At 33.0% G+C, this 12,545-nt stretch overlaps 2 protein-coding genes across 3 annotated transcripts; one reads left to right on the top strand and one right to left on the bottom strand.

The window, feature by feature from the left end:
• Window positions 1–2: 2 nt before the first annotated feature.
• LOC108336114 (U-box domain-containing protein 5) lies at window positions 3–5,195 on the top strand. The gene is made up of 7 exons (XM_052869536.1): window positions 3–235; window positions 344–635; window positions 1,222–1,293; window positions 1,595–1,780; window positions 2,203–2,310; window positions 2,523–3,676; window positions 3,999–5,195. Exons 3-7 carry the CDS (start codon window positions 1,240–1,242, stop codon window positions 4,768–4,770), a joined length of 2,274 nt encoding a protein of 757 aa, XP_052725496.1. The 5' UTR covers window positions 3–235; window positions 344–635; window positions 1,222–1,239; the 3' UTR covers window positions 4,771–5,195.
• A 1,442-nt stretch (window positions 5,196–6,637) lies between these two features.
• Window positions 6,638–9,536, bottom strand: LOC108336075 (tubby-like F-box protein 5). Of its 2 annotated transcripts, none has more exons than XM_017572392.2 (5): window positions 9,164–9,536; window positions 8,323–8,752; window positions 8,151–8,238; window positions 7,638–7,767; window positions 6,638–7,550 (listed from the first exon to the last, which is right to left on the bottom strand). In XM_017572392.2, exons 2-5 carry the CDS (start codon window positions 8,674–8,676, stop codon window positions 6,878–6,880), a joined length of 1,245 nt encoding a protein of 414 aa, XP_017427881.1. In that variant the 5' UTR covers window positions 8,677–8,752; window positions 9,164–9,536; the 3' UTR covers window positions 6,638–6,877. The 2 variants fall into 2 exon arrangements, with proteins under 2 accessions (XP_017427881.1, XP_017427880.1); XM_017572391.2 differs by having other exon boundaries at window positions 8,323–8,714; window positions 9,164–9,534.
• Between the last annotated feature and the right edge of the window lie 3,009 nt (window positions 9,537–12,545).

Here is a 12,545-nt window from a genome sequence, read left to right on the forward strand (position 1 = left end):
GAATCCAAAATTCCATTCCCACTGTTGGGTAATAGAGAAAGGGAGAGAAATTGTAGGGTTTGGTTGACTTGGTCATGCTTTTATTCGAGAACTATAATCACGTTGACGGGTCTCTCTTTCTCTTGCCATTTTCTTTCTCTCTCTCTCCTTCCTCGTAACTCTCTGCACAATAATCTCATATTACGAGATGCTACTCATCTTAAAGAGAAGACTTTTGTTGTTTTTGCTTTCATGGGTAGTAGTTATATGATTCATCAACCTTTTCGAATCCACGCCTTCCTTTGCTTTGCTTTGCTTTCACTGAATAATATCATCTTCTTCTATTTATTGCTTTCTGTTTCAGACTAATCTTTCTGGTTAAGCATCAGATTTTGTTGTTTACTCAATTCAGTTCATCATGTGTGTCTCTCTCTAGAGAGGGTCAACCGTGGTTCCGAGAATAGATTATGATTCCATTCAACTGTTGCTTTGTTCACCTTAGAGCTGCCCCCGAACACAAAGCTTCATGTTAAATTCATACCCCTGCTGAGTTTTCTGCGGTGAGACGAAATCAGTATTTGAACTCTGTAGTAATTAATCTGAATTTTGGCGCGGTTCAAGGGAGATTACAAAGAATTGCTTCTATTACAGTTCTTGTAAGTTGCTTCTTATTCACCATCTTTAACTCTAGGTGATTTATTGTTCGTTACAGTGTTTTAGGAATTCCTTTTTAACTTTAGTCTGAATTAAAATATTGATTTTTCAACCGTATACCAATCTAGGTTTAAAAAATCGAATTCAATATAATTTTTTCCCGGCTCACTATATCTCAGTTTGCATCGGGACAATCCATATGAGTCCAAGAAGCCATTTTGTCACCTCTGTATTCAGTATTTTTGGAAATGCACATGTGTCTCTGATAGGGGGAATAGAACCAATTTTCACGTTGAAATTTATGTTTATCTCCTTCTGGTAGTGAAATAGACTCTTTTGATCTCAATCAAAAATACAAAATATAAAATCTTTACACTGTTTAAAGAATTACAATAAAAATCATGTATTTACACTATAGGTTAGTAAAATAGCAAAAGAGAAAAGGATAAATACAGAAAAATATGAATATTAGTAACATTTTAGTTTAGATGCAAATATGTTTTCAGTTCTAGTAAATATGGTTTCATTTAGTTTTTACTGTATTAGTTATTCTTTCAAACAATATGAATAATTTTGTTTAATGTGCAGGTCTAGGACACTCTCCTAATGAGAATGGACATTGGTGAAGGGGAGGCCTTGCTAAATCCCCGCTCCTTTAAGGTACATAACTATAATTGAATTTCGGTATTATGTTTATTGTGAATGTTTTCCAGAGATTCTCCTTTTAATATACCAATTATATTGATTTTTCTTGAAAAATAGAAAAGTCAGCTATGAAGTTAGTGGTACATTTTACTATCCAGTTATATCAATTTTCTACTCTAAAACTGGTATTTATTGAAGCTAGAAGAAAACGGAACCGGGCTTCAATTTTTTGTTCTTCAGGATATGACGTTACCTTCTTCAACTGCACTGTGATATTAGAACTAACCAATCTATTAATGGGAATTTATGTCGACAGGTGCATGGTAAAATGTGCACAGAACTTGCAAAATTAGTTCATAGAATCTCAAGAATAGTTCCAGACATAGAGGCGGCTCGGCCAGGGTTCTCATCAGGAATAGAGTCTCTGTGTTTGCTGAACAACACAATTGAAAAAGCCAAAGTGCTCGTGCAGCATTGCTCTGAATGCAGCAAACTCTACCTGGTGTGTAGTCCTTCATTAATAATAGCAAAACAACACACACAAATACAACACGCCATTTCTTCTTGAACGAATGCTCAATTTCATACTACTATCCTAAATGGTCTCTTCGAGCAAAACAATTAAATAAATAATTTTTCAAGTATTAGACATCATATTTAAAAGTAAAATATATTGTTAATTGATGGATACTCAATACTTGAAAGATTACTTGTATAGTTCTATTAATTTAGAAGATACTTAGCAGTAATGCACAGAGGGTGAAATTGATGATTTATTTAATATCTTCTTTGTCAAGCTTATATGAAAAACATGATCACCTAAAAATACACATGATCTTAGCACTTATCAGTGGATTATACTTGCAGGCTGCATGATAGTGATGGTACTGATGATAGTTTTGTTGGTTTGGATACTACTTTCAGGTTATGACAGGGGATACAGTACTCTCAAGATGCCTAAAGACAACACGATTATTAGAGAAAAGCTTAATCCAAATTCAGAACATGGTTCCTGTTATGTTGGCAGTGAAGGTCAGTCAGCTTATATTCTCTATTAAATTTTCTTTTTGATTCTATTGGATTATTACGATTCTTTTAACTGGATCTTTAAACTCTAAAATAAAATGATAATTTGTTTATTACAATCAGGCATATTAACTAGACTCGTCTGACTTTTCTTTTTAAGCCTACCCAAACGGAACTTCATTCCAATAATCTAGTTGAGATTGAAATATAACTTGCAGGTTTCTAGAATAATTCATGATCTTGAGTGTACGAGATTTGTTCTGGACCCCAATGAAGAAGAGGCTGGGAGGGTTGTGAAAGAGTTGCTCACTTCAACTTCAGATTCAGTCGACGATTCTGAATTTAAAGCTCTTCAGTCTGTGGCATCGCGACTGAAAATAACATCAGCGAGGGCCATCGTAACAGAGCAACGATCTATTAGGAAGTTGTTGGATAAACTTGGACCAAATGAGCTGACAAAGAAAAAGATACTGAGTTATCTTCTGCTTCTACTGAAAAAGCATGCAAAGCTCCTGGTGGAAGAACATGAGGAGAGGGTCTATTCTTCCGAAGAACATGTTGCAACGGAGAACTCTTATCACGATTCTCTACGAAACCATCATGTGGAGTCAGACCAAAGCTTAAACTATGATCAGTATATAACTCACACCGGTGAGTTAGGTGGAGTTGACCTCCCTGAGCAATATAAATGCCCAATATCCTCAAGGTTGATGAATGATCCTGTTATCATTGAATCAGGAGTAACATATGAAAGGAGGTGGATAAAAAAGTGGTTTGATGAGGGTAAGGATATATGCCCCAAAACCAGAAAGAAACTAATCCATACGGCTTTAACTCCAAATGTGGCCATGAAGGACTTAATATCAAAGTGGTGCAGAAAAAATGGAGTCTCCATTCCAGATCCTAGTAGGCAAGCAGAAGATATTTCCTCATGGGATGCTTCAAGCACTTCCATTAATAGTATAGGAAGTTATTTCAATGATTTCAACCCGCCAGGGGATCTTAGTAACATGTCAATTGGGTCACTTGATGCTAGTTTTAGTTCAGATGCCTCGCATGGTAGGACCACTCGTGGCTCTATGCTGATCAGGACTAGTGACAATTCTGAAAGACATCAAGTTCATACAGAGATACATGATACTGATTTGATGCTCTTGCCTCAACTCGGTGATCTTCAATGGGATTCTCAATGCAAGGTCATTCAAGACCTGAAAGATCACTTGAAAAGCAATAGCCAAGCTTTTGGTTCTGTATCTGCAGACAGTTTGGTTGAACCACTCCTCAGATTTCTGAACAATGCATATGATCTGCGTGATGTTCAAGCGTTGAGAGCTGGAACTCAACTTCTGTTGGATTTTGTGAACAACTGCAGGCATGATTTCTTTTCCGCTTTCTTAATCTTATTATTTCTATATTGCTAACTATTTGCTTTGCTTATTATATTTTCTCATGTCATTTTTCTAAATTAATTCACATCTATCCTCAAAAACAGTGTTCATTTGTTGAAACATTGTTTAACATCCTTCAAAAACGAAAATCACGAGAAAGTTATAGAATTTTCGAGGGATATAAATCACATTCTATTCTCTTTTTTATTTTTTGTAATTTTCTTCCATACTTTGATCGTTTTATCTTTGCACTTGCCTTTTGATAATAGAATGATCTTTTTGTTATTTGCATATTATTTGTTGCAGAAATGGTAATACTAATTTGAATGAAGAGACGTTCATTATGTTGGCAAGTTTTCTTGATTCAGAAGCGACAGAAGAAATTCTTGCCATACTGGAAGAACTGTCAGGACGTTGGTATAATGCACCTAAAATTGCAGCATCCAGTGCTCTCAATTCTATTTTAAACATACTTGATTTCGGAAAAAAAGGTTTCCAACAACAAGCTATTAGAATAATGTACAATTTGTCTTTCATTGGCGAAGTCTGTCCCCGCATGCTATCACTCAAGTGCATCCCAAAATTGCTGCCATTTTTCGAAGACAGAAACCTTTTGAGGTATTGCATACGTATACTGAAAAATCTTTGTGATACTGAAGAGGGTAGGAATTCTGTTGCTGAAACAAAGGGGTGCGTAACTTCGGTTACTGAAATACTTAATACCGGCAATAATGAAGAACAAGAACATGCACTGGCAGTTCTAGTCTCTCTATGCTCTCATGTGGATTACTTGAAGTTAGTAATGAGTGAGCATGACAATATCATACCTTCTCTTTTCTTGATCTCCCAGAATGGAAACGATAAAGGAAAGAAAAGTGCGTTGGAATTGATCCATCTTTTGGATGATGTCAACATTGGTGACAATAAAGATTGCCCTGAGCCAAATATCAGCAACTCTTGTCGAGATTCTAACACTCACCCAGCTGAAGAAAATAGACCACCGAAGAAATCCACGTTTCTGAAGAAGCTATCACCATTCTCAAAGTCCAGTTCACATGGATCAAAATCCAAAAGATGACAATGAATTCCTCGGCATTTCAACCTTGTGATCTTATTTGGGGGACAACAGATGACGTTCAGATGAGTTCCATATGTGGGTTTTGCCTTTCCTAGCACTTGCGGAATTTTTAGCTTTAAAGATTCATTCGCAAAGCATCTGCTACTTAATTTTGCACTGTAACAACAGGTAGTAAGATGATGTACAGTTGTGTTTATGATGATGATATATTCCTTTCAGTATTGACATTCCAATTCAGGACTTGTGAATTGTTAAAGACAGTAGAAAGTTTTCTGATTTCTCTTTCCCTTCATGTCAATATACTAGGTAGACCAATTATACATTTCTTGTTTATTCTTATTGTGTATATATTAAACACTTCAGTACAGTGGATACGGCTGTAAAATAGATATTATTGCAATGAAGGTGTTTGCCTATATTTAACACTTTGCTGTTTAATTGTATGGCCTTGATGATAAAGGAGGGTACCTTCCAATTCTTTACCTTCTTTATGTGACCAATTTTATGTTACTATTTTATTTCATTATTTCATTTAGGGCTATCTTGGCACAATGGTAAGGTTGTTGGTTTGGGCTCTTCAAATCTTGAAAACAGACTCTTGACTACATCTGTCCACTATTCCTAAATCACGCTTAGTTAATTCCTCTAGTTCTTATTGACTTATGATCATTGATAAATTGGTGATCTGATGAAAGTTTACCTTTGCTTGCAAGCGATCCTTGTTAACATATAACTCATCATGGTATAGTAGTTTTCGTCTATTAGTATTAGAGTAATGATAAAGTCACAGAAATTTATTTGACACATTATAAAAATAAAATATTATAAAAAATAAATTTTTATAATATTTTTTTAAAAAGTAAAAAAATGAGAAAAGACAATATATAATGAATGTAAAAACTTTATGTATGTTAAAATATTATTTTTTAGTGTTATTCTAAAAATTATATTTTGACATATAAATTTTTTATATTTATTTAATATTATATTTTCTTTTTACTTTTTTTTCTTTAAAAAATTATAAAAACATATTTTTTTATGACTATTTTATATTGTGTATTAAATAAATGTTAAAATGTGTTACTACCATTACTCAATTATTCCATTATTCCATATACTTGCAGATCCAAAAATGACCTCCACATATAGCACACTCCTTGGATTTTAATATTTAACCGCTAAAAACACATCCATTCCGTGAGATTAATTCAATTATAATCCTCCAAGGTTTTAAGAAATCTGAATGAATAGTCCTGTCCCGTCAATTACACACTACTTTATATATATATATATATATATATATATATATATATATATATATATATATATATATATATATATATATATCAATCATGCATACAAATAAATTCACTTTTAATATTAGACGAAATATCTTTTGGTCTTTAAAAATATATAGTTCTTCCTGATTAGTTTCTATATATCAAAATTCAAAAATAGTCTATTAATCTTATTTTCCGGGACTCGTTTCGAATTTTGACATGTTCAAAAAATTAAAAAGTATTTCCATCCTCCTATAATTTTGTAATAAGAAATAACCAACCAAATTGTAGAATTATGTTTTTCTGGTTTAGGTGGGGTTATTCTTGCCAAGTATTATTGTTCATAAACTCATTCAAAAATGGCGTCCTAAGATTATTTTTGTATCAAACTTAGGATTCAATTTATTACCTATAACTACCAGGAACATACCGGTTGATCAAATTATATATATATATATATATATATATATATATATATATATATATATATATATAAATAAATAAAGTCAGCTGTATAACATTGAAGGAAAATAACAGTTCGGAACTACATACAACTAAAAACTCATTATTGGAAAACAAAAACCAGATTTGTTTGTGAGAAATAAAATGAGACTTTATATTATAAAAGTGATGATTCACTAAGCTTACTTTTAGTTGCAGCGCTATGAAACAGCATAAAGTTAAACTCCAGAATGAACTAACAACACAATGGGAAATACTAAAGACTGCACAGCCCCTCAGTTGCATGCCCCACCAAGCCTGAGGGAACTGTGCCTGGCACATTACATGTATGATACAAATCAGCAGATGATCCAGTGCCATTGGTTTCATTCACAAGCTGGTTTGGTGTCAAAGCTGCTCAGACATATGGCAAAGGCTTGGAAGGCAGAGAGCGGATAACGGTAATCCATAGTAAATATGTCTTTTCCAATCTTTCCAAACTGCAAGATTACTTTTTCTTGTTCTGCAGCTAAAACATTATGAGATGGATCAACTGCGGCCACAAGTTGAAAGTTTTTAACAGAAGCCACTGTAACACGACCCTTGAAGTTTAGGCACCAGCATTGCAGTTGCTCGTGCCATCTAGGAGCCTTATTTTTTAGTACCATGGGCTCAGATGACCCTTGACTAGGTACTGCTAGCTTAGGGAGGTTTACATTATTTAAATCTGTACTTGGACCTTTTCCTTTTAGAGCTGGTGAGGGAGAAAAAGGCTTGTCAATGATTTGAGGGAAAGACGTAGGTGTTGGAGCAGTGCCCCCTTCCTGAATAGCTGAGACAGGTATGGAGTTCATGGTACAATGCATTCTCCTTGGCCCTCTTGCACGGAGAACATTCAACTCATAGGCAATGGTGCCAACAACATAGTTAAATGCTGAAACTCTAGGAGATGCCTGCTTAGAATGAAATCTCCTACTAGACCCACTATCTTGTTGAATTGCAGCTCCGTGTGGTGGTTGGCTGTCATAAATAGTGAACTTGGTACCCAAAAAATTAGACCTGTCAAATTTTATTGTCAAGTCAAAGATATGGTATGGAGCCAGATGAAAAATAATAAAGGCATGTTTCTATCAAACCAAAACTTACCTGAGTTTTCCAACATATGTGTTGCTGGAGCGAGAAAAGTCATCTGCAACCAAAGACACAATAAAGTCTGTCCCTGTTGCCCTTCTTACCTTTTTGGCAGCTAGTAGCAACTTATCAGTCTCGTTCTCCGCTGCAGAATTAACATAAAAATAACACAACTTATCAGTTATCGCTTCAAGAACAAAAGTTGGCTTGGCTTTTGGTAAATCCAATTTATCCGATTTTCCTCTTCTTCAAATAGCTCAAATATATTCTGGTTCACAATATATGTGGGTGAATACCAAGTAATCCATTTGAGAAGAGTTCCAAAGATAATGATGTTGACCATTGTGCATAAATAAATGAGTTTAATAATACATGAATCATGAATTTTAGAGTAAGAAACTTGCAGTTCAATATTCAAAGTTGTTCGCTCAGAATTTAATAAGTAACTTAAAATGAGAAACATGGCATCCCTGTTTCTATCGAAAAAGAAATGGTACACATCAGCAATGAACAAAGTAACAAACTTACATGGCACCAGGCCAATGTATAATAGATATGTAGAAGTTTCTCTGTTCCTCCTGATAAAGCACTGTATTGGAGAATCCCGTGGCCCGGGCTGTTTATAAACATAAGAGAAAGATAAGAAACAGAGAAAAAGGAAAATTAAGATTGAGCTACGCAAGGGAGAAGAATTTATCACCTGTTTCAACGAAATAGGAAATGTGATCCTTCCACATTGTTCAGGAGTCTTGGCAATTTCTTTGGTAACATCCCTCCAAGATTTACAAACTGAACCACAATGAACAACAACGGCACGTGCAGGCCAGGTAGTCTCGCTCTCTTCCACCCTACTTATTATGTCCAGCAGCAACTCAGGGGGTAAATGCGCCCACTGCCCTTGCTGAATCGGTTCAAGTGAAGTTAGAGTGATATCTGGAGCAACATGTGACTTTGTTCGACCATTCCAACGCCTGCTCTCCACACCTCGCTTTGACATGTTGCCAATCCCGTCTCTCATCTCCTTCAGTTCTCTTACTATGCTTTTCAACGACATAGTCACAGAGCATATCAATCTTCCTTCCACAAAAAAAACTGCAACCACCCAATTAAAACCCAAACAAATCTCCACTCTACACAGTGAAAAAAATACTCCCATGTATCACAAAGTCACCTCTTTTGATTTATCAGATACCAACAACAACGGCTCTTAGCACAGCATAATGCATTGAAACCATTACTAATTCAATTCAAGCTCAAAACACATTCACAAATCATACCTTGCGAATAACAAGTATTCCCCTAACTCCTGACAAGTGTAATATATAAAGTAACAAAACTAAGGAATAAACTATTTTTCATCTCCCTCCCTAAAAGTATCACAAAAAAATAAAAATCAAAGACTTTATAGCAGACACCGTGTCCTCATCGATCTATAAATTCTGATGACAAACCAGAATGAAGAATGCATAAGCACAAATTTTTTTTTCTTCTTTTTTGTTCTTTAAACACTAAATAAGGGGCAAAAGAAGGAAGAAAAAAACCTGAAAATTGAAGCGAGTGAAAGTCGAATCACACCAAATCAGCTGAGAAATTGAGGTTTGTCTATAGAAAGGTTGTAGAAAGCAGATCGATAAGCGAGGAGAAGAAGCGAATCGGAGAAGGGAAATGAGAGATACGAGTGAGGAGATGAAGTGGTTTTGAAGCGAAGAAGGTTAGGTTAGGTTAGGAAGAAGGAGGAGGCGTAAAGAGGGAATATTCCGGCGCCAAGTCTCCGCCACTAGCACCGCCGCGAAAAAGGTAGTCCGAACCGGAATGCTGTGACATGAATCGGATCCAGTCTTTTATCTTAAATCTTATTTTAGCAATGTTGTTGCAGAAAGCGAAGCGTAGTTTATTTGGGCAATCCAGTGCGCTCCACCCACGCTACTCCCTATTTCTTACACCGCGACACGTGGCAATCTGTTTCTTTTTGTTCAACATCGTACTTGTAACACAAAAAATGGTGATCAAATCGTTCATCACAACTTGGATTGTAGGTCATCCAATCAACGTTTCTGCGTTACCTCATTGGAAATAAATCATACCCACTCACAAAAACTTCCCTTCAAGCTAATTTTGTGTGCGCACCCGTTATTAAGAATATAAAACTAAATTAATTAACAGAAAATTAAATTATTACATTTCAAATTTATTAAATCTTGGTATTTCTGCTAAATACTTTTAACATTATCGGGATAAAAGCGCTGACATTTAGTTTTGAAATGTATATCCCATAAAAGCTGTCTCAATTATCAAATAAATATCAACTGAAAAGTCGTTTTTATGTATCAGTGTTTCAAACACGATACAAAGGAAATTAGTTTTCAAAATTCAATATTCAATCAAAATTCCTTATCTTGATTGTTTCTATACGTTACGATAAAATGCAAGAAATGTGATGCTATATGATCCAATTTAGCGTCAAGAAAATTTTTAATTCTGGCGATTAATGATATACAAAGGTTCAATTGTTTAAAATATAAAAGGGTCATTTCATCACAGTGTCAAAAAATCAAGTAATTCAAAATTAAGACAATTCAACGTGCTGTCAAATTTAATCTAAAATCCTTCAAAATAATTAAAAGTGAAATTTTCGAATAACTCTTTTGTTTATGGAAAAACAAAAAGAATAATATGAAAAGAAAAAAAGAGAATTCAGTGGTAGCACCCCAGCAACGTTAAATTATTATCTGTACGAAATACAGCTGGATATTAGTGGCTTGCATTCACAGATAAGAATATGCAAAGTAAGCCTTAATGATGTTTTTCGGATATAAAATATTTCAAAAAATAAATAATAATGAAAGAGTTGAGCCGATTGAAAGGGGATAGTGTTGAACACGATTAAACACGAAATAAAATGAAATTTGTGAGGTTTTATTATATTGGTGTATACAGTTTGAATTGTTTAAAACGGGGTTTATCACCACTGTTTTGAACTTCTCTTGAAAGCTATCAAAATATAAAATTGTGCTTAATATTAAAACTCCAGCATTTCCGTCCTGAAATCCTCTAAATTATATAAAATTTCCACTAAATATTTTACTTGTAAACTTTAAGGTTATTTTACACCTTGAATATATCATAAATAATCATAGGTTTTAATGAAAAAAAAACGTTAAATTTGTAAAATTTGATCAAATTCAAATTCATTTAGTTTTATAAATAAAAACTTGATTATATTGTATTACGTAAGTGCTGGAGTTGTTGATTCTATTTAACATTTTTTTAATATTAATTAAAAATACATTTAAAACTTTAAATAAATCTAATAATTATTTAAAAAGTTAATGTTTAATCCAAAATTTTAAAGAAAATTTAATTTTAATTAAAAAAAAAACAAAAATCAAAAACATATTTAACTGTAATTTAAAAATGAAAAAGAAAAAAAATTACATGTAATTTAAAGAAGAATGGGACAAATAAAGGAGCGGGAGTATTAAATAGGACATTGAAGGAAAGCACGTTCCATAATGACAACTACATTGACACGTCACAATTGAGTAACGTTTTAATTAGCCCAACTTGGAAGGGTTTTAATTTAAACGTTTACCTTAAACTAATATACTTTCCTATAAAAAACAAAAAAAAAAACTGAAACTAATCTTGTTGGATCAGAAAGAAAATAACTGAAATTTAGTCAGAGATTATCTTTCATTTTCTAAAATAATTATTTTCAGAGTTTATCCAAATAATTTGATACATTAATTACTTGTCTTCAATTGAATTAATTTCATGGAAAGGGGAGATGTATAACATTTTTCTATTTTTATCAGTAAAATATAAAATATTTTTGTAAACTCTAATTATTGTAAAAGAAATATGAATAAGCCGTTGTGATTTAAATAATAAATTTAATATTAAAAATACGGTTATGATGTGACGTGAAGAGGGTGAAGGAGGGTGGGGCTATTGGGAAACGTTGGAAGGAGAAAAGATAACAGAGGAAAACATGTGACACTTGCACGTGCTGCGTCTTCGATGTCCTTTCTTCAACATTTATCTTCTATCCACTGCTCCAGAGAACAAACATGGCCGTGGGCCTTTTCCTGTGTTCATGAATTATCATCACTTGAATATGAATCATATGGAAGCTTCCTTCTAGTGGTGGGGCTTGCTCAAATTCAGTGCTCGTGTTTCAGATTGTACTTGGAATGAAATAGCTGGAATCTTTTTTTTTTCTCTCTTCAGAATACTCATTAAGAAAAATTAGCTATCAAAAAGAAAAAATAGATTTTAAATTTAATTTGACTTTAAAGAAAGTGATTTTTTGAAAATGAAATTACATTATATATTTTAAATTTATTTTATTTTTAGTTGATTTAGAATTTTTAACACTTTCTTACGTTCATATATAAATTAGACATTAATATTTAGTTCAATAACAAATAAAATAATATACTTAAAAAGAATAAAATTTATATCAAAATATATACATAAATTGTCTTAGTTAATGTGTTAGTTTCTATAATAGATTTTTCTAGATGAAGTTTATGTGTTGTGTTTTAATAGCTACAATTTAATACTTGTCTTTCTATTGTGAAGCAAATGTTTTCCGGTCTTTGCCAAGACATTTGAGTGATTTAAACTTTTTGTTCGATAATTGTATGTAGTGAAGAGACTAGTTTGATTCTGTTCAGTGGCCTTTTCATGAAAAGAAAATATTAAACGTATTTTGTCAACACATAATATCAAAAGTTATATATTGATAATATTTTAAAATATTTATTTTTTAATATCTGTATATCTAATAAAGTTCTTGTATTTTACTAAAATGTTCTTAAATGTAATGTCTTAGTTATTATAATTGAATTAAATATTATGCCTGACTCATTCGACATAAACATAAAGATGAATAGTTTAGATATTATAAAGGATATTAAA

Source organism: Vigna angularis, chromosome 10 (assembly GCF_016808095.1).
Source record: "Vigna angularis cultivar LongXiaoDou No.4 chromosome 10, ASM1680809v1, whole genome shotgun sequence".
Classification (NCBI taxonomy): domain Eukaryota; kingdom Viridiplantae; phylum Streptophyta; class Magnoliopsida; order Fabales; family Fabaceae; genus Vigna; species Vigna angularis.

What these genes read in the sequence shown, in the direction of transcription:
- LOC108336075 (XM_017572392.2), bottom strand. Translation starts at nt 8,676, where the DNA reads ATGTCGTTGAAAAGCATAGTAAGAGAACTGAAGGAGATGAGAGACGGG. An exon ending in ATACATTGGCCTGGTGCCAT is followed by an intron (nt 7,768 to 8,150) that starts GTAAGTTTGTTA and finishes TTAATTCTGCAG; the next exon opens with CGGAGAACGAGACTGATAAG. An exon ending in ACATATGTTGGAAAACTCAG is followed by an intron (nt 7,551 to 7,637) that starts GTAAGTTTTGGT and finishes AAAATTTGACAG; the next exon opens with GTCTAATTTTTTGGGTACCA.
- LOC108336114 (XM_052869536.1), top strand. Translation starts at nt 1,240, where the DNA reads ATGAGAATGGACATTGGTGAAGGGGAGGCCTTGCTAAATCCCCGCTCC. An exon ending in AATGCAGCAAACTCTACCTG is followed by an intron (nt 1,781 to 2,202) that starts GTGTGTAGTCCT and finishes TACTACTTTCAG; the next exon opens with GTTATGACAGGGGATACAGT. An exon ending in CTGTTATGTTGGCAGTGAAG is followed by an intron (nt 2,311 to 2,522) that starts GTCAGTCAGCTT and finishes TATAACTTGCAG; the next exon opens with GTTTCTAGAATAATTCATGA.